At 47.3% G+C, this 25,894-nt stretch overlaps 1 protein-coding gene and 2 non-coding genes across 10 annotated transcripts; all 3 read left to right on the forward strand.

Moving 5' to 3' along the window:
• Positions 1 to 2,735: 2,735 nt before the first annotated feature.
• Positions 2,736 to 2,824, forward strand: Trnay-gua (transfer RNA tyrosine (anticodon GUA)). Its single transcript is given in 2 exon segments — positions 2,736 to 2,772; positions 2,789 to 2,824. It is a non-coding gene; the product is annotated as a tRNA-Tyr (tRNA).
• Positions 2,825 to 3,131: 307 nt separating this feature from the next.
• Trnaa-agc (transfer RNA alanine (anticodon AGC)) lies at positions 3,132 to 3,204 on the forward strand. The gene has a single exon. It is a non-coding gene; the product is annotated as a tRNA-Ala (tRNA).
• A 187-nt stretch (positions 3,205 to 3,391) lies between these two features.
• Positions 3,392 to 20,451, forward strand: Agbl5 (AGBL carboxypeptidase 5). 8 transcript variants are annotated; one of them, XR_007834351.1, is made up of 16 exons: positions 3,578 to 3,726; positions 4,777 to 5,037; positions 5,214 to 5,385; positions 5,684 to 5,847; positions 6,568 to 6,745; positions 7,210 to 7,388; positions 7,800 to 8,256; positions 8,684 to 8,853; positions 9,167 to 9,302; positions 9,767 to 9,969; positions 10,470 to 10,684; positions 16,982 to 17,137; positions 18,512 to 18,624; positions 18,909 to 18,955; positions 19,429 to 19,562; positions 19,916 to 20,064. XR_007834351.1 is itself a non-coding variant. In XM_051181765.1 (15 exons), exons 2-15 carry the CDS (start codon positions 4,823 to 4,825, stop codon positions 20,085 to 20,087), a joined length of 2,664 nt encoding a protein of 887 aa, XP_051037722.1. In that variant the 5' UTR covers positions 3,392 to 3,487; positions 4,777 to 4,822; the 3' UTR covers positions 20,088 to 20,451. The 8 variants fall into 8 exon arrangements, 7 of the variants coding, with proteins under 7 accessions (XP_051037722.1, XP_051037723.1, XP_051037720.1 ...); XM_051181765.1 differs by lacking the exons at positions 3,578 to 3,726; positions 18,909 to 18,955 and adding an exon at positions 3,392 to 3,487 and having other exon boundaries at positions 19,916 to 20,451; XM_051181766.1 differs by lacking the exon at positions 19,429 to 19,562 and having other exon boundaries at positions 19,916 to 20,451.
• Positions 20,452 to 25,894: the final 5,443 nt, after the last annotated feature.

Here is a 25,894-nt window from a genome sequence, read left to right on the forward strand (position 1 = left end):
ATTTTGCACTGGACTTACAGCTTTTTCTAAGTAGGACTGCTATTTAAATAATATTAAGCCTTCCAAACCAACTCTAACCAACTGGCATGTTTCCTCTTATTATTGTGAAGGGGCACACATGTGGCCAGACCAAGCTGAGGGAGCTGGCTGTTTCCTTCTACTGTGGGGTTCTGGGGCTTGAACTCAGTTTCCTTCTGCTTTTGGATGGATGTTTATTGTTCTTTACATATTTGATAGAATTCACATTAAGTTCTCTGCTTCTGAATTTCTTTCTGATGGTTGTTTCTGATTACTGAAATCCTCTTTTTTTTTTTTCTTCAACTTTTTCCTCATCTTTTTGAGTTGACCTAGATAATTTGTGTGTTTCTAGAAATTCATCATTTGTATGAAGGTTACCTAATTTTGTTACACAATTATTTCTACTATTTGTTCTTTTTTAATTCTTTTACTTTGTATGTGTCTTTTTAGGAGGTGTTATGTGTGTCTGTGTACATATGTTTGAGTTGGTGTGCTGCAGTATCAATATGCATGTGTGTGGCTTCCGTAGAGACAATCTGCAAAAGTTGATTCCCTCCCTCCACCACATGGGTCCAGGAGATCAAACTCAAGTCCCTCAGGCTTGACAGCAAATGCCTTCACTGCTAAGCAATCTCTGTTTTTTTTTAAATATTCAAATCAATGAATTCTATGATAGAATTTTGTATATTTCTAGAAAGTAAATTGGCAACTTTTATCAAAAGGTAGAAAGTCTCATAGCTTGACCAAAACAAGTATACTAAAAATTTTCTAGATGACTGAATAAGCAGAAATGTGGGCAAAGATTTCTAAGAATGTGCAGGGGCTACACAGTGAGATCCTGTCACAAACACAGATGAGCAAAGGGTAGGGGAAGCATGTCTGTAATCCCCAGCATGTGGGTCATGATCAGCCTCCAACACCTTTCTTAAAAGAAAACAGAGACTGGAAGCTATCGTGCAAAATAAGGATTGGGGGAAACAGGCTGGATAGATGTTTATTCAGGGAGAAATAACTTAACAACAGAGACAGATGAACACTAGCAGGTTCCCCTCCCAAGGATGTCTCGGTTGCCCTGTCTCGGTCAAGCAAGCGAGAGAGAATTCCCAGGTCCCCTATCCCAGATCGACTCCCCCTCCCCACCCCCACCCCCGGTCAAATCCGCACCTGTCCCCACCCCCCCAGCGGGCGTGGTCAGTGCAACAGGTGCGGACTGAGTGAAAATCTCACTACAGGAAGCTGATTAGTGAGTGGTTGCTAGGGAATGAAAGGAAGCGATGCCAGGAGCTATTACTTGAAGAGTAAAGGATGTCCCTCCTAGTGACTTAAAAAAAAAAGTTTTGGTCAGATATGGTGCTGCACGCTTTTATCTTAGCATTCTGGATGCTCGAGCCCGAATATCAAAACAAAACAAGAAAAAACCCCAAAAACCCCAAAACAAATCTCTAGTAGTGAGGTGACATTTGTACAGCATTGTGATTGCACTACATGTCACTGGATCGCTCACTCTGATCTAAGCAGTGTTGAGCCTGGTTAGTACTTACGTGCAAGACCCCTTTGGGAATATTTCGTGCAGTAGGCTTGAGAAACACATAAGTATGTTTTGTGAACCTCAAATAAATTTTAAAGGCTTCACAAATATATCAAGGGAAAGGGGGCGGGAGAGACAGACGGGGGCGGTGAGGCGGTAACAATGGGGAGGGAAAGGAAGGAGAGGAGGAAAGAGACATATGAATTACTTAAAAATGCTAAACATGTGCCCTGAAAACTCTCCATATCTGGGGTTCAGGCATGGTAGCAGCATTTCCCTCCCGCCCCCCACCTCAGCAGAATGAAGTCAAAACAAGATTTCAAACCATCACTCCACCTGGCTGGATGTTTCAGAAGTGGAACTGGAGGCCAGGTCTCTGAACCCACCCAATCCACCAGACAGGGCGGGCAGCACGGAGAACTTGGGGGATCGAGACAGGGTTTCTCTGAATGGCCCTGGCTGTCCGGGCACTCACTATGTAGACCAGGCTACACACAGCGTGCTGGTTAACTTTCGGTGAACCAATAGGGAGCTGGCCCTGTGAGACCTGAGCCCGATAAGGGCCAGCGGTGGGGGTAGGCACGAGGTCGACCCATCATCCCAGAGAAGGCTCTTGATTGCTAAGTGGCTGGGAAGGGGCCCAGGTGGGACGGAAACACTTCCCAGTGCTCGACAATAAGTGAATTTGTTCAACAAGCACTGGGCACCGTAGGATCGGGCAGGTCGGGGGACTACACCCGGCCGGCCCCAGGGAACTCGGGAGTAGGAACCCGTCCAGGGCACAGGGATCGCTCGCCTCCCACGGCTCGGCGTTTCCTTCTGGCGAGGGCCTGGGTGAATGAATGGACCCGGTACCTTAGCTGGACGCAGCGAGTGTCGTTTGCGCCAACAGGAGAGCATGCTTTTTACTTGCACCACGCTGAAAACCAATAGAAACCTGGAGCTGAAACAGCGAGCGAGCACACTAGAGTCTGCATAGCCGGAGGAACGCAGCCTAGCTCCGCCCTGAGGCGGCTCGCAGCGCGCTCCCGCCGCAGGGTGAGGGTGCGAGCCGGCAAGCCTGGTGCCGGCTTCGGTCGCCTGTCCTTGCCGCCCCGGATTTCCCTGGCTTGCTAAGAAACATGAGAAAAGTTAGAAAAAGTCGCTGTAAGCATTAGAGGGAAAATGGCAAGCCGGTGCTGCAACGGGGCCTTCGATAGCTCAGTTGGTAGAGCGGAGGACTGTAGTGGATTGACTGTGGTAATCCTTAGGTCGCTGGTTCGATTCCGGCTCGAAGGACTTCGTGCATTGTTTTTGGTTTTATCCTATCTCAGTTACTCCACGTGGGGAAACCGTAATTGGGAGATATTTGCTCCGGTGAGCCAAGTAGGATTTGGAGTACACGTGTCCTTTTTCGTGCATTAGGTGTAAGGACATAGTACGACAAGTCTTACTGCTTATGTGTTTAATACATGGCTCAGTTTCAAAACATTGCTGAGGGTTCCGGCGTACTTTATAGATATTCTGAATTAAATTAGAACTTTCCCGTCCAGCGCACCTCCAAGAAAACCTTGTAGAGGCAACAAGAAGGCGTATGGTACCAGCTGGGGGATTAGCTCAAATGGTAGAGCGCTCGCTTAGCATGCGAGAGGTAGCGGGATCGATGCCCGCATCCTCCACTTGTTTTGCAATCCACCAGGATGCTATCGTTAACACTTAACACCTGCGGGCTCATGAACTCTTGTGGTCGTTTCACTAGTCAGTAGAGCCAGGGGCACAGTAAGCAAGGATCCGCTTTGCACCGTGTCTTCTTATTCGCAGGTGAGGCTTTTCCTGTTTCCCGCCCCCCGCCTTGTCTTTCCCGCCTCGGGGAGGCGGGCCGTTAACCGCCTGCAAAGGAGGCGCTGCCGGAGCGGCGGACCGCGCTGGCCCGCGGGAAGCCCCCAAACGGCCCCCTCACAGGTACCTGCCAACGTGCACGGAACCCTGCGCGCCGACCAATGGCAGCGCGCTTTACTGGGCGGGTAGCCAGCTGCAGCTGCGGCCAATAGGCAAGAGACTTGTTGTTTCCTGGCAGAGCGGGGTCCCGGCACCGCGGCTCTCTGGTTTTGTGTGGGTCCTGGGTGGAGGGCCCGGGTGCCGGGGCCCGAGCTGCCGCCTCGCTAGCGGGAGAGGGAGCGGGAGCAGCGGCCCGGAGAGAGGTGAGGGGCTCTGCGTGGACTGCGGCCCCGCCGCCCGGCCGGCCCCGCCCCCTCTCAGCCCGCTCCGCCCGACCCCCCCCCCCCCGTCGAATGCCACCCCGCCCCCCGGCCTGGCGCGGCCGGCCGACCCCGCCTCCGGTTGACCACCTCGGTTCCTGTGGCCTCACCTCTGACCCCTAGGATCAACCTTCCCATCCTCCAGTGTATCTGTCTCGACCCCTCCCACGCCTCCAAACCCTACCCTGCCCGGGACAAGCCAGTCAGTGCGAGGGTCCTCGCGAATCAAGGAGCTGCTTGCTGCTTCCAAGCGGGATTCTACTGGCCCAGCCTTCCTAGGGGTGCTTAGGACACCCATTACCCACATCCTCGAGGGTAGCTTTTGCACGGGCTCCAGTGTCTACAGGGCGGGAGGATGGAAACATCCTAATTGGAACTGAGGTTCAGGGCAGGTGAGCAAGTGGCTTTGGCCAGGCACAGGCCATGTTCTTCTAGTTTTCAATACGAGGCATAGTTTAGGCAAGGGGTGGCAACGACAGAAACAGCTCTTCAAGCAACGGCATGATTTTAGTCAGTGCTTGTGAAGACAAAGGGTAAAGAAAGGAAGCCACCATTTATACTTAGAAATGGGTTCTTCCTGCCCTAGGCTGCACAGTACAAAGCCAATATAGGGATTTTTTTTTAAATGGCCCCTTCCTCATAGAGTTGGTGGCAGCCATCTGACTTCTAGTCTCTGCTCTTCAGGTTTCTGAGAATCGTAAGAGTCTAATGTTTGCCAACTCAGCTAAGGAAGCCATTGAGCATTTGATTGGGCAGAAGCTGCATTTTATTAAAATGGGGTCTCTTAGGTTACTCATAACCCTTGGGTGTCTAGGAACAGAGTTCTGCTTTCTCTTGATCTTGCTGGAAAACTACTTCCATGTTTTATAAGAAAAGGAATATTTTGCTTCATAGAGTGCTAAAAGCATTTCTCATTTACCCAGAGATGCCCAAAAACATTGTTGCATGTTTCTCCCCTCTCGTCCCTACACTGCCTTTCATTTTCTTCCCCAGCTCTCAGGGCCTGTGTGGGACAAGAGGATGCTTCCCCAGCCCCACTATGGAGCTGCGCTGTGGGGGACTGCTGTTCAGTTCTCGATTTGATTCAGGGAACCTAGCCCATGTGGAAAAGGTGGAGACTCTGCCTAGTGATGGGGAAGGAGTAGGAGGGGGAGCATCAGCCCCCACTAGTGGCATTGCTTCTTCCCCTGACTACGAGTTCAACGTGTGGACCCGGCCAGACTGTGCTGAAACAGAATTTGAGAACGGGAACAGGTATGAAGACTGACAGGGTGGATGGGAATGTCCAAGTGCCCAGATGCAGACCAGTCAGTCCATACTTGCACAATGTCTTGTTCCCAACCCTCCTCTTTCCTTCCAGCTCTTTGCTTTCTCCACACATCTCTCTAACCCTACCATATCTGACAGCTAGTCTCTCCTTCGGTTCTCAGGTCATGGTTCTACTTCAGTGTCCGGGGAGGAACGCCAGGAAAACTTATCAAGATCAACATTATGAACATGAACAAGCAAAGCAAGCTGTATTCTCAGGGCATGGCCCCCTTTGTGCGCACATTGCCTTCCCGGCCACGCTGGGAACGCATTAGAGACCGACCCACCTTTGAGGTAAGTTCATTAGGAAGAAAGACTGTGTGCAAGTAGAGGAAACTCGTTCCTGATAGAGAGTACTAGGCAGACAGAACTCTTAAGTTTTAGTATCTTCTTTCTTCTACCCCTAGCTGGGGTCCAAGATGAGCCCCTACTTCAGCAAGCCTGAAGAAGCTGGCTATCATGGAAAGTATCAGAGGGAGGGGAGTTGGTAAAGGTGAGAAAGCAAGAGGTCAGTCCCTGGTGTCCCCAACAGGAGGAGCTCAGTTCTGATAGAGATGACTGTTTCCCCTCGTCTTCCTCCTCTGCTTCCCAGATGACAGAGACACAGTTTGTGCTATCCTTTGTTCACCGTTTCGTAGAGGGCCGGGGAGCCACCACCTTCTTCGCCTTCTGCTACCCCTTCTCCTACAGTGACTGCCAGGATTTGCTAAACCAACTAGACCAGCGCTTTCCAGAGAATCACTCTACCCATAGCAGGTGCTAACCCATCCTTACCCCTGCCACACTGTCTTAGATCCTACAGTATCTATGCAACTTCTGGCATTTGTCCAAAAAGCTCTTAGCTAGAACTTCATCAGACCTTTCCCTGTGTAGAATGTAGCATTTTGAAAAAGGTGTTCCTTTACAGCCATGGTCAGCATACCACTACCTACACTCCATTCTCCCACATGTCCAGTTCTTGTCCCTACTCCAGTTCTCATCAGTTATCTAGAATTTAGCCAGTACTGTGGCTGCTCAGCATATCTTCATCTGCCTCTACTGATGACAATTCTCTGTATACACAAATTAAATCTATCCTGATATCCTAGGAAATCAAACAAAAAGTTCACCCAAATAAAAGGGATGGAAGAGCAATAGCAAGATGGCTCAGTGAATAAAAAAGGGTGTTTGCTGTCAAGCCTGATGATGAATTCATCCCCAGAACTGACATGACTGAGGAAGAGAACCAACTTGTGCAAGTTGTATTCTGACCTCCACACATATGTACACATGCACGCCCACACATACACACACAAAACTTCAGTCCTGTATTCCACATCTGGTGTGCAGGCCCACAAATATCCTTAGCCTCACCAGTTCAAATGACTAAGAGAAGGTTGTGGTGAGGGACCAGATAACACAAGTTCTGAGCTGATGATGCTACCCACCTCTTGCTAGGACTTCAGGAACTTATGACTAATGATTTTATCCCCATAGTCCTCTGGATAGCATTTATTACCACCGGGAGCTTCTCTGCTATTCTCTGGATGGACTTCGGGTAGATCTACTAACAGTCACTTCCTGCCATGGGCTTCGAGAAGATCGGGAGCCCCGTCTAGAGCAGCTATTTCCTGATCTTAGCACTCCCCGACCATTCCGTTTCACAGGCAAAAGGGTGAGTGAGGATAACATAAAAGCAGTACTCTTGGGGGAAAGAGATGACATGGCTCAGTGTTTAAGAACATTTGATACTCTTACAGAGGACCCTTGTCTGGGTCCCAGACCCACATTGTGTGTGGTCGCCTTAACTCCTGCTGCAGGGGATGTAACAACTTCCAACCTCCACAAGCACCGATAGACAGACATATAGACATACACATAAATAAAGTGAAATAGTACTCTAGCCTTGTTCTAGCCCTTGCAACTGTGGATGGATAATTTAAAGCTGTTAACCTCTACACATTCTAGGCCCAGCTTAGCTTGTAGCCCAGGGCAGAGGACTGACTGCATTCCTGTACCTCTGGCAAAAAGCTAGCTAGAAGTCTTAAGGTTCTTTCTGCCTCAGCCACCCCGGCCCACATTTGTCAAAGTGAAACTATAGCACCACTGACCTTATATTTGCTTTCTTCTCCACCTCAGATATTCTTCTTAAGCAGCAGGGTACACCCTGGAGAGACTCCATCTAGCTTTGTCTTCAATGGCTTTTTGGACTTCATCCTGCGACCTGATGACCCCCGGGCACAAACCCTACGTCGACTCTTTGTCTTTAAGTTGATTCCCATGTTAAACCCTGATGGTGTGGTTCGGGGCCACTACCGGTAAGTAGCCTAAGCAGCCTTTTTGGATATTCTCCAGTTTCTCTTATGTCTCACTTCTGTGTGAAAGTCAGCCAGCCTTCCAACTTGTCTGTACTTCTAGTCCTCTTGTACCCTAACAAGGACAAGTCCCTCTGATCTTCCAGTGAACTGAGAGGGAATGTGATTGCATCTAAATACCCTCCTGTATGGGAGCAAAAGTGGGATGGGTGAAGACTTACTTGGGTAGAGGGAACTATCCTCATATTTCTATGGTAGGGTGACAGCAAGTCAAGGAAGGGTCATGTCCTCCTTTCTTAGCCAGCATAATTTAATCCTCTCACTTGACAAGTCTTCTAGTCTCCTTGTCACCTACTCTAGTGTCTCTTTGGCTGGCCCAGACACTAGACCCTGTTCAGTTCTGTCTTCCTACAGCACAGACTCACGTGGGGTGAATCTGAACCGTCAGTACCTGAAGCCTGATGCCATTCTGCACCCAGCCATCTATGGCGCCAAAGCCGTGCTTCTCTACCATCACGTGCACTCCCGTCTCAACTCCAAGAGTCCCTGTATCCAGCAGCCCAGTATCCATCTCCCACCTGAGACTCCTCTCTCTGACCTTGAGAAATCCAGTAACCTCCACAATGAAGCTCACCTTGGGCAGTCACCTGATGGAGAAAACTCTGAGACCTGGACTGAGACAGAGCCAGCAGAAGAGAAGACTGACACTGTGTGGATTATGCCACAACCGTCGCCTGAACTGGAGGAGCCAGCCCCTGACACCATCCCCCCAAAAGAGAGTGGTGTTGCTTACTATGTGGACTTGCATGGACATGCTTCCAAAAGGGGCTGCTTCATGTATGGAAACAGCTTTAGTGATGAAAGCACACAGGTAGGACTCTAGTTACTGTGCGGCAGTAAGCACTGCAGGTTAGGAGATAAGACTTAGGTTACAGGCAAGGTAGGAAGGTGGCCTTCTGCAGAAGCAGAAGGCCTGTGCACACTAACTCTGCACAAGCTTCAAAGGACTAAGAGATGACACTAGGGCCTTACATCTTAGCCATTATATCATGTCCTCTAAGTGAAGAGCAAGCTACCAGCTCCCAGTCTTCCACAGAGCTCTGAAAACCAGAGCAGAAGGAAAATCTGCAGGGGAATCTATGAGCTTAAAAGAAATAATGTTCAACAGTAAGACTTTAAGAAAAATTGAATACTGCTGATGGTTGTAATAGTATATGCTACATAGTCACATGACTATCTATCTGCCTTATTTTCCTTGCCCCTTGTCTTCTGAGTTGCTTTTTCCTCCCCTCAAACAGGTGGAAAACATGCTATATCCAAAGCTCATCTCCTTGAATTCAGCCCACTTTGACTTCCAGGGCTGCAATTTCTCAGAGAAGAACATGTATGCCCGAGACCGTAGAGATGGCCAGTCCAAAGAGGGAAGCGGCCGTGTTGCAATCTACAAAGCCTCAGGGATAATACACAGGTTGGAAGGAAACTGGTGCAGATGAAAAACTAACTTTTTAAAGAAAAAAATTATTCCAGGGTGATGGAGGGGTTGGAACTACCTGAGTCTTCTCAAAAAGAGAGTCTCAATTAGCATGGTTGGCATTAATCTAGGAGTCTTAATATTGAAGGACTTCCTGGGTACACAGTCAGTTGTTAGTTGGGAATTGTTAGCACTCTCTCTTGGCCTTTGTTTCCAAGTGATTACCTTCTTATGCCATCTACACTCTCCCTCACTATTCTGTTCTGACACCTGTTCAGGCAAGACACTGATAAAGGTCTCTGTGTCTTAGTTACACACTTGAATGCAACTACAACACTGGACGCTCAGTAAACAGCATCCCTGCTGCCTGCCATGACAATGGGCGTGCCAGCCCCCCTCCCCCGCCGGCTTTCCCCTCCAGATACACTGTGGAACTATTTGAGCAGGTATGAATCCATAGACTAAGTGGGAAGATGGGAAACCCCAAATCTGGGAACAGTTGATATCCAAACCTAAGGTGGTCTGTAGGGTTGTATTTATGTTCTTCAGTTAATTGTCAGGGTGACAGGCATGAACACAGGCAGGATTTCTGACCTGTACCCTGACAGTTAAGTAAATCAGCTGGTCTGAGCTACCTTCCCCATGGGTTTATTCCCTCCTAGGTTCAAAAGCCCCCATTATTGTAGTTTTCATGTGTCTGTTTCTAGGCACCTAAGAGAAACAGAACCACAGGTTGTAAAAGAAGTTACTCATAGTGTCAACCAAAACCACAGCAGCCCCTGCTCAGAACAGATAAAGAACCTGGGCACAAAATCCATGGTTTCCACTGTTAGTCTAGCCTTTTCTCTCTCCATACCCCCAAACAGCAACTAGATTAGAATACAAAGATAATGAACCAAACTCCTGACAGGTGGGACGAGCTCTGGCCATCGCAGCTCTGGACATGGCAGAATGTAATCCATGGCCCCGAATTGTGCTGTCAGAGCACAACAGCCTCACTAACCTGCGGGCCTGGATGCTAAAGCATGTGCGCAACAGCAGAGGTCTGACAAGTACTGTGAACATGGGCGTAAGCAAGAAGAGAGGATCTCGAACCCCTCCCAAAAGTAACAAGTAAGACCAGCAGCATGGGAAGGAAAGTGCAGGAAGGTTGGCAGCTCTGGGGGGGGTGGATGCCTCATGGTGGGGTGGTGCCACATGGTGTATTCTAGGTAAATGAAAACTAGTGAGATTACTTCAGTTTTTGAGAATCAGAGCCTTGCGCCTTTCACCTAGAGCTCCATGTTAAGGGACCTGAAAATCGGGCCAAGGGACTCATAGATCTAGAACAGTGTACAAAACCCACTGTCTTTGTGGCAAGGGTGTGGCAGGTCACCAATGAAATAAGGGGAAAAATTCTTTGTGAAATAAAGCTACTTAGGATGACCTCCCAAGATTAGGGGGTATGCCCAAGTCAGATCCCCCACCCATGGGCATGCATTCCCTCCTTTCTTCCTGGGAATAGGTACCTGTGCCCTTTAACCTGCACAGTGGATTTTAATTGCTATGTCTTAAGGAAGCCTTAGGACACTTCTTCCCAGGCCCAGGGTTAACTAGTGTCTGGTTTTTTGCAGTGGACTGCCCATTTCCTGCTCTGAAAATGTCTTGAGCCGGGCTCGAAGTTTTAGCACTGGCACAAGTGGTGGTGGTAGCAGCGGTAGCCAACAAAATTCTCCACAGATGAAGAACTCTCCCAGCTTTCCTTTTCATGGCAGTCGGCCTGCAGGGCTGCCAGGCCTGGGCTCTAGCACCCAAAAGGTCAGCCATCGGGTGCTGGGCCCTGTCAGAGGTAAGCCAGTGTGGGAGCCCCTGCAGCAGGTGTTCGGTTGTTTGGGGCATTGCTGGGGGAAAAGAGCTTGAAGACATACAAGGGGTGAATCAATAAAACTAGTCTGTAGCAGAAGAATCGACAGCTCATCCTGCAACCTTGTTCCCTGCGGCATGACTTCAGAGCAATACTGTATATGGCTGGCCACAGGAAGAAGTCCTGGGGATTGTAGCTTCAGCACATGCTAGAAGCCAGGGACATTTCCAAGGACAAAACACTAGCTAAAACAGTGCCAAACACAGACATAGAACTTCCATATCAAGGACAATGTCACAGTGTCTTCTTGTTGGCCAGTAGGAGGAAATTCAAACTGTAGCACTGTAGAATGAAGAGCACTGTCCACAGCCTCTGTGGGCCGAGACTTCTTAGCTTGGCGGCTATTGAGATAGTAATATCAAGATTCCAGTTCTTCCAAGGAAAAATAAAACTGAAGCAGCTTTTATTCTAGACTTACAAGCCAGCAGTCTATCCCTTCTCATCAGTGTGCACAACTGCACAACTAGGCATTAAGTTTAGGTCTCACCTGATAACAGATTCTGGGTCAGAAGTTTATTGCCAAATCATGGACTTTCAGGGGTGGGGATGGGGGCAAGAAACAAAAAATGTCAGGAAGCTGGGTTGTGGTGGAGGAGAGAATTTTGCAGTGTTCTAGAAATTTACAACACAAATTAATACTGTTGATGTCTTCTAGGCTTTAGAAACCTTGTCAATACATGGAGGCTTGCAAACTAGAATTGAGAGTGTTGTTATTTCTGTGAGCATGTCTGTACTATTCAGTTTGTGCCCTGGGTTTTGGAATGGCCCTGATATGCACTGATCAGTGACTAAATCTGACTGCTAGTTAAGAAGCTGCAGAGGAAGCCCAGCTTCTACTAATTAAGCTGTTCCTATTTCTAATACAAAACCTGGTTCTGTTTATATTCCAAACGTCCTTTGAGAGTCTGTCTAACTTGGGAATAAATACTTATGTGCACTGTGCTTTAACATATTAAGTTAATAACAATAATACTTCATATTTAGATAGCACTTAATAATGAATCAGACATTATCATAAATAGCTTCACTCAATCTAACCAGGTCCTGTGAGATAGATGCTGCTCCCATTTTCCTGATGAGAAAACTTGGATTGCTTTAGGAACAGCTCGTCCAGCTGGGTATGGTGGCATATCCCCATGACCCTGATTTGGTAGGCTGAAGCAGGAGAGTCATAGTTGAAGGCTACCTGAGCTATAGTGAGATTCTTGTCAAGCAAGGGTAAAGTGGTATAGAGTGGTGTATTCCTTAAGTGGCAGTTTTTACAGCTTGTCTTTCCAGCTGCAGTACACCTAGTCTCCCGTGTTAAATCTGGATTAGTTTTTCTTTTGTCAGCCTTTCTTAGGTCATAGCTCATAATCTCTCTCTCTCTCTCTTTCTCTCTCTCTCTCTTTTCCAAAGATTTAGTTATTTACTGTGTATACATTGTTCTGTCAAGTTTGTCTACAGGCCAGAAGAGGGCACCAGATCTCATTACAGATGGTTGTGAGCCACCATGTGGTTGCTGGGAATTGAACTCAGGACCTTGGGTAGTATTGTTAATCTTTGAGCCATCTCATAATTTCTTTACTAGCATTATAAATCTTCCCTCTTGGCCACAAGGGCCTTTTCTTTTGTTCTTTTGAGGCAGGGCCTTGTTCTATTGCCTAGATTTGCTTAGGACCCTCTTGCTTCAGCTTATCCAGTGCTGGGTCATAGGCAGGCACTCATTGCCAACCATAGGCAGTTTTTAATCAGTATTATAGTGACAGCCTCCAGTCTCACTTCCTGATGCAGAATTTTGTACTGAAATCCTTGATGTGAGGGCCTTGTAATCTTTCTCTGTTACTTTACCATAGAACTAACAGAAAATATGCAGCCTGAGTATTAATTCTTGGTTGACTTGAAGCTTAACAGAGGAAACAAGATAGTAAATACACATAAAAAGTACATGCACGTTATAAACAAATAGGGCATTTTGGGAGCTACTGTGGTAGGTCATGAGCAATTAAGCAAAGAATGTTCAGTTGAGAAATGGCTCTGAGAAACAAATAATGTCTCTTGACAAAAACATCCCAGAAATGAGAAATGACAGCCATGATCAAAACACAGCTCCTGGGTGGGCAACAAAAGCATGTGTACTTAGCTGGCACACAAAGGGCTACACCCGTCACCCACAAATCTGGTAAAGAAACGTGGGAAGTGGAAGTGTTTTGAAAACAAGGATGTTCAGTTAAATGAGGCATATGGTAGCAACTATATGCTTCAAAGAAAAACGGGAACAAAGAGACTGCTGTACATCTGGACAGGGAGAGGGGAGGCTTGCAGTCATTTACTCATGAGCTACTAGAGCCTGGACCAAGGCCTGCAACAGAGAGATGTCTAAGCATTAGAACAGAAGCAGCAGGATTCAATAATGGTAAAAGACAGATGAACTGGGAGGCTTCAAAGTCACGTGAGTTATGGTGACATTAAGACACTGTTGGGAAAAACAGTGGAAAACTTTTAGACATGCCTAGCTTCCTTAGGTTATCTATGGTGGTGCCTTGTAAAAGCAAGTGGATGATTGAAGATCTAAGTTACCACAGAGAAGTGCCAGCAATGCCCAGTGGGAAGGCTTGTTCCCTCAGGTGAATGAGCTTGGGAGAGAAAGAGGGCTGGCTAGAGAATAGATGCCCCAAGACTTGTAAAAGCGAGAAACTATGGCTTTGAAGTCAAGGGTCAAGATGAAAGTTACTATCAAAATAGACACTGTAGGAAGTCAACAAGCAAGGGCCTAGGAATCTTAAGTGTTCCACTGGGCATTTGCTGGCACTGTTCTTTGAAGACCCCAAGGAAGGGAGTCAGGTTCTGGTTTTAGATAGGGCTGCAATGCAAACTAACATCTAGACATGGCATCTTCAGTCAACTCTTGAGGAAACTTACTTGCCTAGGGTGATCTGTCTTACCATGCTACATTTGTGACACTTGTTTACACACCTCTGGCTCTCTGGCCTGATGGCCTGAGCCACAGCAAGCTATATGGTTTACTTATTTAAATTTGTTTATTGTGTGTGAGTGCATGTATGTCTATGGGCAAGGGTGGCATGCCATGGTGCCCACGTGGAGGTGAGTAGAATTTTTTTCCCTTTCTACCATGTGTGTCTTGGAATGGAACTCAGCTTGTCAGGTGTAATGTCTATTCATTCAGCCATCCTGACTGGCCTGTTTTCAAGCTAGAAAAAAATGCATGACCCTCAGATCTCAGAAATTTTAACTGTAAATGAGCTATACTTTCTAACTCTAAATCCTAAATTTGGAGTGTGATTTGATATTTTGTTGTTCTGACTTGTGGATTTATTTATAAAAATTTTATGTCAGGTGTGGTAGTATATATGCCTGTAATCCTAGCACTTGGGAGACAAAGACAAGGTCATCCCTTGGCCACATAGTGAGTTTGAGGCTCTACCCACCCACTCCCCATAAAAAAATTTCAGTTACTGTCTATATCATATTTAACTATACATTTTATTGGTTTTATTGACTAGAACAAATATGAGATTGGAGGTTCCAGAAAGTTTTCTCAGCAAAGATCTGGGCAGCTTGACTAGCAGCTTAAGGCAGGCAGGGAACTGGTCTGAAAGTCTCCATCACCAGCTGGAGACGGCCAGTGAGTCACTAACTTCAGAAAGACAGCAAAACTCTCACCACAGGAGGCCAAACAGTTCTCAGTCAGTCTTAACTCCCAGTATCCAACCTTAGGGCCAGAATCTACCTGACTCCCAACTGCAAAACCCTCCCAGATGTGTAGCACAGCTGCAGTCTACCACCTCAGAAACATCAGCAACATTCATTATCAGGTAACTGATGTGGCTGTAGGGGGAAAGGTCATTGGAGAACAATACAGTGAAGTGAGAAATGTCAAAGACATACAAGACACTGCAAAAGCAGAGGTAAACAACTAAAGGGACCAGGGTGACAAGGCAGTGTCTCCTCTCTTCTCTGTTATGCACAGAGGGAGGTGGGGCACCCAGGACACAAAATTCCATAATCATATAGTAGTCCCCTTCAATTTTGCATCCTAGGTTTCTTACTTGCACAATTCTAGTCTTGGCCCTTCAGCCTACACAGCCAATGCTGATGTGAAAAATGAGGCAAGGCCTTTAACCGTCACCCTATCGCCAGCACCTGTCCCATCTGACTCCCAGCTCTGTCCCTTGAGCTCTTTCCTGGTCTAGTCAATGCTCTGGCTCAGCTAACAGGCAACTTTGGTAGAGTGGCTAAAGTCCAACTCTCAGTGCAGTCCCTCTGGAGTAGAATCAGTAGGACTTGCTGTCTCGATCACCAATGCCAGGATTAAAGGTACACATTCAGCCTTAAGAGACAATTTTAGTACTTTTTTTGTTTGTTTTTGAGACAGGGTTTCTCTGTGTAGCCTTGGCTGTCCTGGAATTCACTCTGTACACCAGGCTGGCCTCAAACTCACAGAGATCGACCTATTTCTGCCTCCTGAGTGTTGGGATTAAAGGCTTGCACCACCACCACCTGCCTAGTACCTTTAATTAAAAAAAAAAAAAAAAAAAAGAAGAAAGAAAGAAAGAAAAAAAAAAACAGGTCTGTATACTTGAGTATCAAAGCTTACTAAGGGTGGCCTGTTTTCCAGGTTGATGTGGCCACAAGTCTCTCCAATTTTTGCTGTCATATTAGCATTTCTACTAACGCTCATTAGCCCCCTGAAGTCTGGTTGTTTTGTACTCTTACACTATCCACTGTAGACTCTTAATTGGTATCTAGTGCAGTGTCACATGGCCAGAAGGGCTTCCATCCTAAGACTGATCAGAAATAGTCTTTGAAACAGAGTCTCTCTATGAGGCACAATGTAGCCTAGAACTTGTGATCATCCAGCCACAACCTTCTGTATGCTGACATTGCATGTTTGTACTATATGTACATGCCTGTCACTGCCTGCTAAGATGAAGTTACTGTCACTGACTTTCAGAGTTAGAGGCTTTTCACACCTGTAGCTTGTATTAGAGGACATCTAGAATATTGACACCACTAATTTATTTGGTTCTATGATAATTCAAGAGCATCTGGCACCTGCTAAAAGCTACTAAATCTGCAAGTCCCCTAACCCATCCACCTACCATCTGTTTCACTGGGACCCTACCCTCAGAACCTGTAGTAGTTCAGTTCCAGCCAAAGAAGTACCCCTAGAGGTTAAGAATGCCCTTAAACTTCAAGAGGTGACTGATGTATAAAACAACTAGCCTTGTGAAAAGGGGGCTCTGAGAACTAATTCTACCTGTAAATGCCCAAGGTAACATTTACAGGGAGCTAAAATTGATGAATGTTTTAGGTACTCCAGCTGAGAGTGATCAAGCCAGCATCCTAATGATAGGCAGCCAGGAAACACAACAGACAAGACTGAATGTAGAGGTTAGAGCAGACTTTATCTTTAACTACATGTAGTGGTGTATGCATACAATGCAAGTACCTGGGAGGGTGAGGCAGGAAGATCAAAGCTTAGGTTATAGATAAGTGAGGGCAGTCTGGGCTACACAGTGAGGATCTAGGATCTATCTGCAAACACAACATTTCTTCCTTTTTTTTTTTAAACCAGGCTGTTTTAGGATAGTAACTTGGTAGCACCTATGTAAAGAATGAATTATTTTTAAGAAATCAAGCTAAGGGGGAAAGAACAGTGCGAGTCAAAAGACCTGTATCTAAATACTGGAGATAGCTAAACAAACATAATGCAAGGCAGAAATAGAAAAATGAAATAAGCTTTCTAGCAGACAGGAAAAAGGAAAGGATTGGGGAGATGACAGTGAGATTGGGCTTGGTAATCAGGAACTTAATAGGTAGAAATGTCTAATGGAATACATTTGGAGAGGAAAGGGCCTTGGAGATCTGAGGATATAAGAAAAGACAAAGCTCAGGTGGCTGGTAACACAGGTCCTTAACTTGCAGGAAGAAAAGTGAGGAGCATTAGAGGTGAGAGAAAAGCCCAGCAAAGCTGTTTTAGAAGACATAACTTTTCACCAAAATAAACTGGCAGGATGAGAGATGGCCGAGATTTAGATGGCTGGAGTAAATATTAGATGCTTTTCATCTCGAAGTTGCTTTAGAACAGGGCAGGTGGCTGCTTTGTTGACAAACTTGAAAACAAGCATCTCCTGAACATGCCTGACCAAGGGAAGCCAAGTCTGCGAAGGCTATCACACGGTCTCCCACTTAACTTTTACTTGTGTCCTTTCCACTCAGAGCCCCGATGTCCAGACAGAAGACGGCGGCAGCAGCCACTGAACCATCGCCCTACTGCAAGCAGCCTGGCCCCATCCCCAACTCTTGCTAGTTCTGGCCCAGCCTCCTCACGAAACCTGGGCTCCTGCCTACTGCCCAACTCACTCAGCTTATCAGGTCTGTACTCACTACCCCTGAAATCTGAGTTGCCCAGCTTTTCCCCTTCCCTACTACCCAGAGCTTAGACAGGCTACCAACTAAGCATCAAGAAGAAAACCCTTCAGCCATACTGCTACCTAATCTGGTCTTCCTGACCTGATGTATGCAGGTTACTTCAGAGCAGGTGCAAGTTATTTTCCTGGTACTTTGTACCCCTAACATATGTGCCTTTGTATAGGAGGTTGGAATTCAATGAAATGAATTTGTAAAATAAAGTAACAGTTTACATTTCTTGAACATTCACTTTGTGCAGGAACTGCTCTATACTATCTGGTTCTAACTTGCAGTTCATGGATCTGAGGACTCTACCTGCAAAGTGCTACTTACCCAAGTTCCCTAACAGTAAGAGCTAGGAGTGGGGATAAAACTGAAACATTTGAAAGAATAGGCATTTCACCTATTTTGATTATAAATGGCATACAATATTCTAACTAAACTTAAAGCCACCTACTCCTCTTATTAAGTTAAGAGACCCAATGATAAAAGGAGCTAAATGGGATTTTTTTCTTTTGAGACACGGTCTCTTCTTTGTAGTCCTGACTGTCCTGGAACTCTTTGTAGACCAGGCTGGTCCCAAACCCACAGAGACCATCCTGTCTCTGCCTCCTGAGTGCTATAAGTAAAGGCATACACCATCATGCCCACCAAATTCAGTCCAACACATACTGCACCAACCTATCAATTTTTAACCAAATTAGTCCTCAGTCCAGTTGTTGTACATAATGGATCCCACTCCCCCTTGAGACAAGAACTATGTAGCCAAGGCTATCCTGGAACTCATTATATAGACCAGTTGGCCTTCCAGTTCTGCCTCTAGAATGCTGGGATTAAAAGTGTGGCCACTATGCCCAGCTGAACTTTATACCTAAATACCTAAACATACAACTAGAGTGGGCTCCAGGCTTTACAAATTGAATCATTAAACTTGAGAGTTTAATTTGAACCCAAAGTGGCAGCTTCGTTCCTTGGATCAGATTAGAATCTCTCAAAAGTAATTTTGCCACCCAGGGAACATATGACAACATCCAAAGAGGTTCTGGTTATTACAATGGGGAAGGACCTAGGAGGAAACAGCACACATAGTTTCTGAGGTAGGGATGTTCATAAACATCCTAACATGTACAAAAATCACTGCAACAACAAATGATTGTACTGCCAGTTTTCCAATGATAAGGAAGGCCTGCTGATATAACTCAATGGCTGAGCACCGACTTACCACAGAATCCTAGGTTTAATCCCCGCATCAAAGAAAACAAGGTCAAGGAACTGATCTAAATGAAGTTACCTTCTCTTCTAGTCCTACCTTGATGATCAGTTTCCTCTATTCTCTAGGGAGCAGCTGCTCATTCTCTTCTTCAGGGGACAAGCCAGAGGCTGTCATGGTGATTGGGAAAAGTCTGCTAGGGGCTGGTGCTCGGATCCCCTGCATTAGGACTCGTTTGCAGGTAAAATTTTGAGGGGGTCTATCCATGTCCTTATCGTTAGCAGAACCCAGGGGACACTAGTCTCCTGAGTACTGGGAGGGCAAATGTTCAGTCCTGCTTTAAAGCTATTTATCACCAGCCTGTCAGAGCTGCCATGGTACCTGTGTGTTAACCTACCCAGTCCCAATCAGCCAGGTATCTCGCTTGCTTCAGACTCCATTGTCCCTGCCAGATGCACCCCAACCACAGCCTGCTAGCTTTGGCTTTCCCTACCCGTCCTTAGCTTCTCCTCTCTTTCTGACCAGACGTGCCCGAGGAGAGTTTCCGCCAGGAGGGGTCCCGGATTCCCCAGGTAACACATCTGGTTACTGCTCCTAGTAAACAGCTTTACCATCACCTCCAGCTTAGACAAGGTCCTCTTCCTAGTTTGACCATAGCTAAGTAGAGGAAGAAGCTGACTGGACGGTGAATCTTAAGCTGCTCTGGCAGGGGCGGAGGCTCAGAAAGCTGAGGGAGGTCTGCCAGTGCTCTAGCAAATTTTTTCATAGTGCTTCTCTACTCAGCCACCTCTTAGCCATGGGTACCCATGGAGGTAAAATGCTAGGTCCTTTTGCCACCTTGAGATAAGACCTGGCATGTTATCATAAATTGAATCTGAGAGTTCTCTAGCTGCCAGCCCACCTCATCCTCTCAGCTAGAACAGTGCCCAGGACTTAAGGTCCTAGCTCTGTTCACTTTTGTGCTAGATTCTTATGCATGGAAACTCTAGAAACAGAAAAGCCTCGTGGAGGAACCCAACCTCTTAGACTACCCCTGTCCACACAGGCTAGGTCCAGGTTGGGCCGGAGCTCACCGCCGACTCGCAGAGGGATGAGAGGCTCTTCAAGCCCCACATCCCCTGTCCCCCAGACCAGAGAAAGCAGTGAGCTGGAGCCGGGACCCCGCTCTGCTACACCAGGGTGAGCACCGGAATCCAGTCCTTCATCCCACCCCTCATTTCTACTATTCCTTCACCCCTATTTCCACCATTCAGGATAATTTTCTCCTTTATCCCAAAGACTAAATGCAGTTTCATTAATAATCTAGTCCCTGATCTTTATTCCACCATGGCCTCAGTCTTCACTTCAAAGGATAACTTGTAGTTAGGCTCTTAAGGCCTAGGCACTAGCTAGCTATAGTATCAGACTTCTCTGCAATAGTAAATCTGCCTTTCCATCTTCACATTTCCCCTTTTACCTCCCAGCCCCTGGCTAACAGACCAGAAAAGGGGCTGTTTCCACAACCCTGATTTCCTCTCTCTTCTCTGTTGCAGGCTGCCTCAGGCCGGCCCCCCACGGCCCCGCTCTGCCCCTGCCTTTTCTCCTATTCCCTGTACTCTATCTGACTCCCCAACCCGGATTTTTTACAGCAGGGGGCCCTTGAACCAATGTGAGGTTTGTTTTGTCCCTAAATCTCCATCATTCGCTATCTCTCCCAGGGTCTGACAATGCCTTTACCTCCATGCCCAGGATATAGCCCTAAGGTGAGGGAACACAGTGAAACCATATGTTAGTTCCGTCTTCCAGCTGCTGATATCATGTGACAACCATAACTCCTTGGGATATCGGCCACACTGTCCAAGGCCTTGCAGAACATCACCTTGAGACAGAACAAAGCAGGGACCTGCCACCCTTTCCCTCCCTCCACAGCACAAGATTTTGGGACCACAAAAAATATATATCTATATTTTTGTATTGGGGGGAGGGAGTAGAAAAGAAAGCAGCCCCTATACTGGGCCCTATTCAGTGGCAGCTTCTTGTTCCATAGGGTTAAGGAAGACTTTGAGGAAATAAAAGTTGTTTGGAAAAATCCAGGTGTAGTTGCTTTGTATGCTGTGATGGGTAGGAGAGATGAAGGGAAGTGTGAAGGCCCCTCACACCCTCCATCTTGCCTCAGACTATGTCCTGGAACCCTAGAAAAAAAGGGGAAAGACCCGAAATAAGGAAAATGCTGCAGCTTTCCTGTGGGGGATCCTTCAGGAGCCACCCCCCACCTAGCCCGTTTGCCCTTAACATTAAGTTTTAAGCACATTTGGTACCAGACTCTTCCCCATCCCTTTTTTCTCGCTGGTTTGTAGTTAACCCATAAAAAACAACGTCCCCGGCTTCAGAACATGGAACTAGGTTTACATCTTTCACTACCATGCCCCTCACCCAAACCTGCCCAAATAACGCCTCAGGCGCCGTGGGAAAATGAGCCTATTAAAGACCTGATCCCTCATACTTGGATGGCACATTACTGCCTTTGTTTGTACTGGTGTCAACGCCTCCTTGGAACCATACCCTGTAACTTGGGAACCTCAAAATGGAGCCTGAGGAGTATCCGGAACCCCACCCTCATTGTAATAGGAAGCCGTTTAGGGAAAGCAGCAGTATTTCATGGCACTGTACAGAGTGCGAACAAAAGTGCCCAGATCTGGACTGTCAAGCGTGGCTCAACACTTTGACTTAAGTTCCTAAGCCTGCAGGCCCTGGCGCGGTCTCACCACTGAGCTCTCCCGGGCCTGGGCACCACTGCCCGGACCGTTACCTGGGGCAGAGAGAACGCTACTTTCATTCCTGCTTCTTGGGATTGTTGACTGCCACGTAGTGATAGAGAACCACAAGCAAGAAAAGCGACACGCCCAGCATGTTGGCGAAGATGGCGAGCTGCACGTCCGTGATCATCCTGCGGACAAGGGGAGGGACTGAGCCTCTGCTCGAGCTCTCGTTGCCCTCACCAGGCCGGGTCCTCGCCACCACGGTCCAGCCTCCGCCGGTCTCCGCGTGTGAGACGGTGCCTGCGAGCCTCTCACCTGCCCAACTCCACTCGGCTACAACGCCACCGCGGTACAAGCTTGAGGTGGGAGACCGGAGCCGGAACTTCGTAGCGCCAGCCGGGGAACAACGAGGCATTTCCGGCTTCTCTACCCCGCCGTCTCGTCTGCTCCGGCGGCGCGCGCACACAGAGTGGGTCTTGGGCGGAGCCTCAGGAGGCCGCCCGGCTGTAGGGGGCGGGGCGGGGCGGGGCTAGGATTTTGCAGCTGGCCGCAGCTGGCGCGGTGGGATCGCTGTTGCCTAACGCTGTTCGGATGGCTGCCACCCTGGAGGAGTGGGCTAGGGCGAGGGTGCGGCAGGAGGGGGCTGGGTCTGACCCGCAGACTCCGACCCACTTTTCTGCATGCTGCAGGAACGCAGCCCAGCCAGGTGCTTCCTATGAGTCCTGCCCTCCCAGGCTCGCAGGCAGTGGGTTTGCAGTGGAAGGTGGTGCAGAATGAACAGGACTGAGGATGCAGGTTCTCTCACGCGTGCTAGTCTTTCTGAAACCTCGTCCTACCAAACAAGCGGATCATTGACTCCTTGACCAGGCGGGCTCCCTGCCTCCATCCCACTCCTGGAGGAGGTGGGCGTCGAAATTAGGGCGGACCCTCTCATAATCAAAAACCAAATGTGGGACCTAGGCCAAGTGGGAAATCACCCCCCGGATGTGAAGGAGGGGGTAGAAAAGGGAGGGCTGGGACAAGCCAGAGGGGTCGTGGGTTTGTGGTGAAGAAGAGAGCTGGCTGCAATAGACATCCAGACATCTGAGGGTCACTGGTGAGGGAGCAGCACCCTAAGTCTCTATCCAGATAGAAGAAGGTTTCCCCCTTCTTGCTTTCTCTAAGCTTCACCATAAAAGGGAATGATATGGAGCCAGACAGGGCCGGGGGCTGGACCGTGGCTCTGGAGCTGTCAGGGGTAATGGAAGCCAGTTGCTTTGCGGTAGAGGGGGGCCGGGACTCGGGGGAGGCCTCTGCTTCTCTGAGCCAAAGAAAACTGTACAGGAGCTGCTATAGGGCTAAAACAGCTGGGACAGGGGACCAGACTGCCTCCTGTGTGCGCAGTGAGCTTGATTTACGCCATTCCAATGTTGCTTTCTCCGGTCTCAGACCATCAGCAGTTTGTACAGTTTGCTCCTAATACTTGCCTTCAGTAGTTAGTTTATAGCTTCCACGCCTCCTCCCACTTCTTGCCCCAGCCCCCACCCACTGTTTCCCAGAAGTTTCATATTTAGAAATCCCAGGCCTACGTACCCTCCACTTAACATGGGTAAAAACCCAGACGTATTTTCCCCAGGCATCCCTCCCTGAATTGGTGTGTCCCCAGCTCCGCCCCAAAAGAATGATGTCTAGATTTTAGGATTACACATTATTATGCTTTGTGTCTCCTGGAAAATTGGAGCAGATCCAAGTTCAACCACTTAGGTATGCTATTGAATCAGAATTAGGCTATAGTTTTAAAAGAAGCTGTACCTCAAGAGAAGGCCCAGGAAAGTGCTTCAGATTTCAAAACAGCTGAGCCAGGTGCATAACATCCTAGACAACCACAACTGAAAGGCACCTCCATGATTTCTCATTGTCGTTTTATTTATTTCCTAATAAAGAAGGAAATAGGCCCAGAAGGTGATCTAGCAAAGTCCCACAGCTGGCTAAAGACCCTATCATCTGTTCTTCCTACCCTTCCCCCACAGTAGATAGGCTCAGGAGGTTGTCCAAAGGTCAGGGACAAATGGGAAAAGATTTATTTCAGAATTACCCAGAAACATCCTTCACCTCCCTTTCCCTTCCTGTGCCTAGGTCAGTGAGTCTTTATCAGCCTTCAATAGGTCATTTGGCCTAGTGCCTAAAGGAACTGAAATAAAAACTAGCCTCAGGACTGAATTAGACTCAGCTAAGAAATGACAAAGCTTGAAAAAAAAAAAAATCCTGGATGGAAAAGTATGTGGGAAGTGAGGCAGGCTAAACCTCATCCTGGCAGGATTTGGGGAAAGTGGTGGGAAGGTACTTATTACGGAAGCTAATCTAATTATATGATAGTGTTGTTGTTGTTGTTGCAACTTAAATAGGACTTCACTATGTAGCCCAGGCTGGCTTCAAACTCTGGATTCTCCTTCCTTTGCTCCCTGGTGTGAGCAGGACAAGACATGAGGCCAGAGTCAGATTTAAGAGTAAGAAAGCCATATGACTTGGGAAGGGAGGGGGACTGGCCCCTGAGTCCTAGGGTGGTCCGCACCTGAAGTATTATACCTGCAAAAAGACCTAGAAGGCACACACACACACACACACACACACACACACACACACACACACACACACACAGTGCTTGCATTTGGGAAGCCATGAAGTCTGGCTAAGACTTCTCAAGAGCTTAAATTCCCATCTATGTTGGCAGGACATAAGGTCCAATTCACATGATTCCCCTTCTTCCTGCCCAGCATTTAACAGGTGGCTTTAGATATAAAATGATCCTTATTTCTGGAGCCCTCTGCTATTCTTGCTCTGGGAACTTGAGTTCGTTGCTAAGTCAGTGATGGCTGAATGAATTAATTACTAGTATGGCCAAGATTTCCCACAGGCACTAGGTCATCGAAAATCCCCCACCTTACAGATGTTACAAAATAGACTCTGTCTTGCTACAGGGACTTAGCATTTTATTTATTTATTTTGTGAACAAAATACTGGCCAAATACTGGTAACTACCCACCAATACTTCCACAGTAATGCCACTGCCACTGCATCCTAGCCTACACTCATCACCATTGCAGCTTGCTCGATGACCCTAAGACCAGCAATGGGAATTTTTATTGCCAGTGAATGGTGAGTTGAAGAATTCACAAACATTCATGTCAGATCCTAGCTCTTGGCTCCTAATTACAAGGTAAAGTGAAATGCAACCTCCTGCAATGACTTTTCAAAGCTAGCATTCTTTAACGCGATGCATTTAAACTGTACAATAGGACTTCTGACACAAGAGCACAGGAGAGGGACTATGTGGCACCTGGGCAGTAACAACATGGCTAGGCTGTTTTTTTTTTTGTTTTTTTTTTTTGTTTGTTTGTTTGTTTGTTTGTTTGGTGTGGTTTTTCAAGACAGGGTTTCTTTGTGTAGCTCTGGCTGTCCTGGAACTCTTTCTGTAGACCAGGCTGGCCGAGAACTTCACAAAGATCCATCTGTCTCTGCCTCCCAAGTGCTGGGATTAAAGGTGTGCACCACCATTGCTCAGCCTGGCTGATTTTTTTTTTTAGAGGTTGTCAGTGGCCCCTTGAAGGGAGTGGAGCAGAAAATAGAAAACTCATAGTGGCAGCCAGAGCAATCTGGAGTGGAAGTGGGTTGGTGCTGCCAGGGCTAGGGCCTACAACTGATGCAAAGACCCAGAGACTAGGCTCCCACCTCCCACTGGCAGATCCCTGAAACCAGGGGCTCCTATGAACATACCCTTCAAGTCTTCCTATAGGCTGGTCCCCAGCCCCCTGAAGAGCAAACATTGTGATTTCCATTGGTTCTGACCTGTTTGTTTGTTTTTTCAACACCTTGATCTGCATCAGTATTCTTCTAGCCACCAAGGTCACATGCTAAGTCTGTGACTCTCAGAAGCACAGGCAGATCACCCAGAGTCAAGAAGAGTTGGTGACATTCATTCTCATGGCTTGCAATTAGCACTCTGTAAATGGTTTCCAGAATGCCGGTCTGCATTTTAACTATTTCTAGACAGTTATTTCTACTGGAGTGTATTACTCTCATTTTTTTCCCAGTATGTTCAGACTGAAATAATCTTTCTTCCCTCTAGACCTACTCTTTCCAACCTCCTTGTTTTAGCTCAAGCTCTGGAACATTCTGTGGTGTTTCCTTTTATTTCAGACACCGAGTAGGCATACCTTTATTTCTTTCCATGGTCATGAACACCAGCACAACCCCTCTGCATCACTTTACAATGTGTAGTTTGAAAGAGGCCCTGGAGAGCAAACAGACTCCCAATGGTGGTATGGAATGCATTCAAAGTTACAGGCTCCTGAAATCGAGACTAACATCCTTGTGACCTCACTCTGGGTTCCTTGCTCTTACTCCAAACCTTGGAATCCAACGGCCTTATCAATCATGGTAGCCTCTCTCTTATTGGCCTATAATATACCTCTTTTGACTTCTGCCCTGCTCTTCTCTGGCAATTAATAGCTAACAGATGCTGAGTGTATTAATAACAACACTCAGGAGGCTGAGGCAAGAGGATTACAAGTTCCAGTCAAAAAAAGTTAACATATACTAAGTAAGCCTTGACCATATTCTGGGCACTACTCTGAAATGCCTTAATTGTATTAGTCTTCACAAGCCTAAGATGGACGGTTATATTATCCCTGTGTTTGAGGAGGAAACTGAGGCAGACCACACACATTCCCTGAGCCTGAAATCTCTGCCCTTCCCTTGTCTTGTCCTCCTCCTTTCCTGCCCACACTGTCCAAA

The sequence above is a fragment of the Phodopus roborovskii genome, unplaced genomic scaffold (genome assembly GCF_943737965.1).
Source record: "Phodopus roborovskii unplaced genomic scaffold, PHOROB, whole genome shotgun sequence".
Taxonomy (NCBI): Eukaryota; Metazoa; Chordata; class Mammalia; order Rodentia; family Cricetidae; genus Phodopus; species Phodopus roborovskii.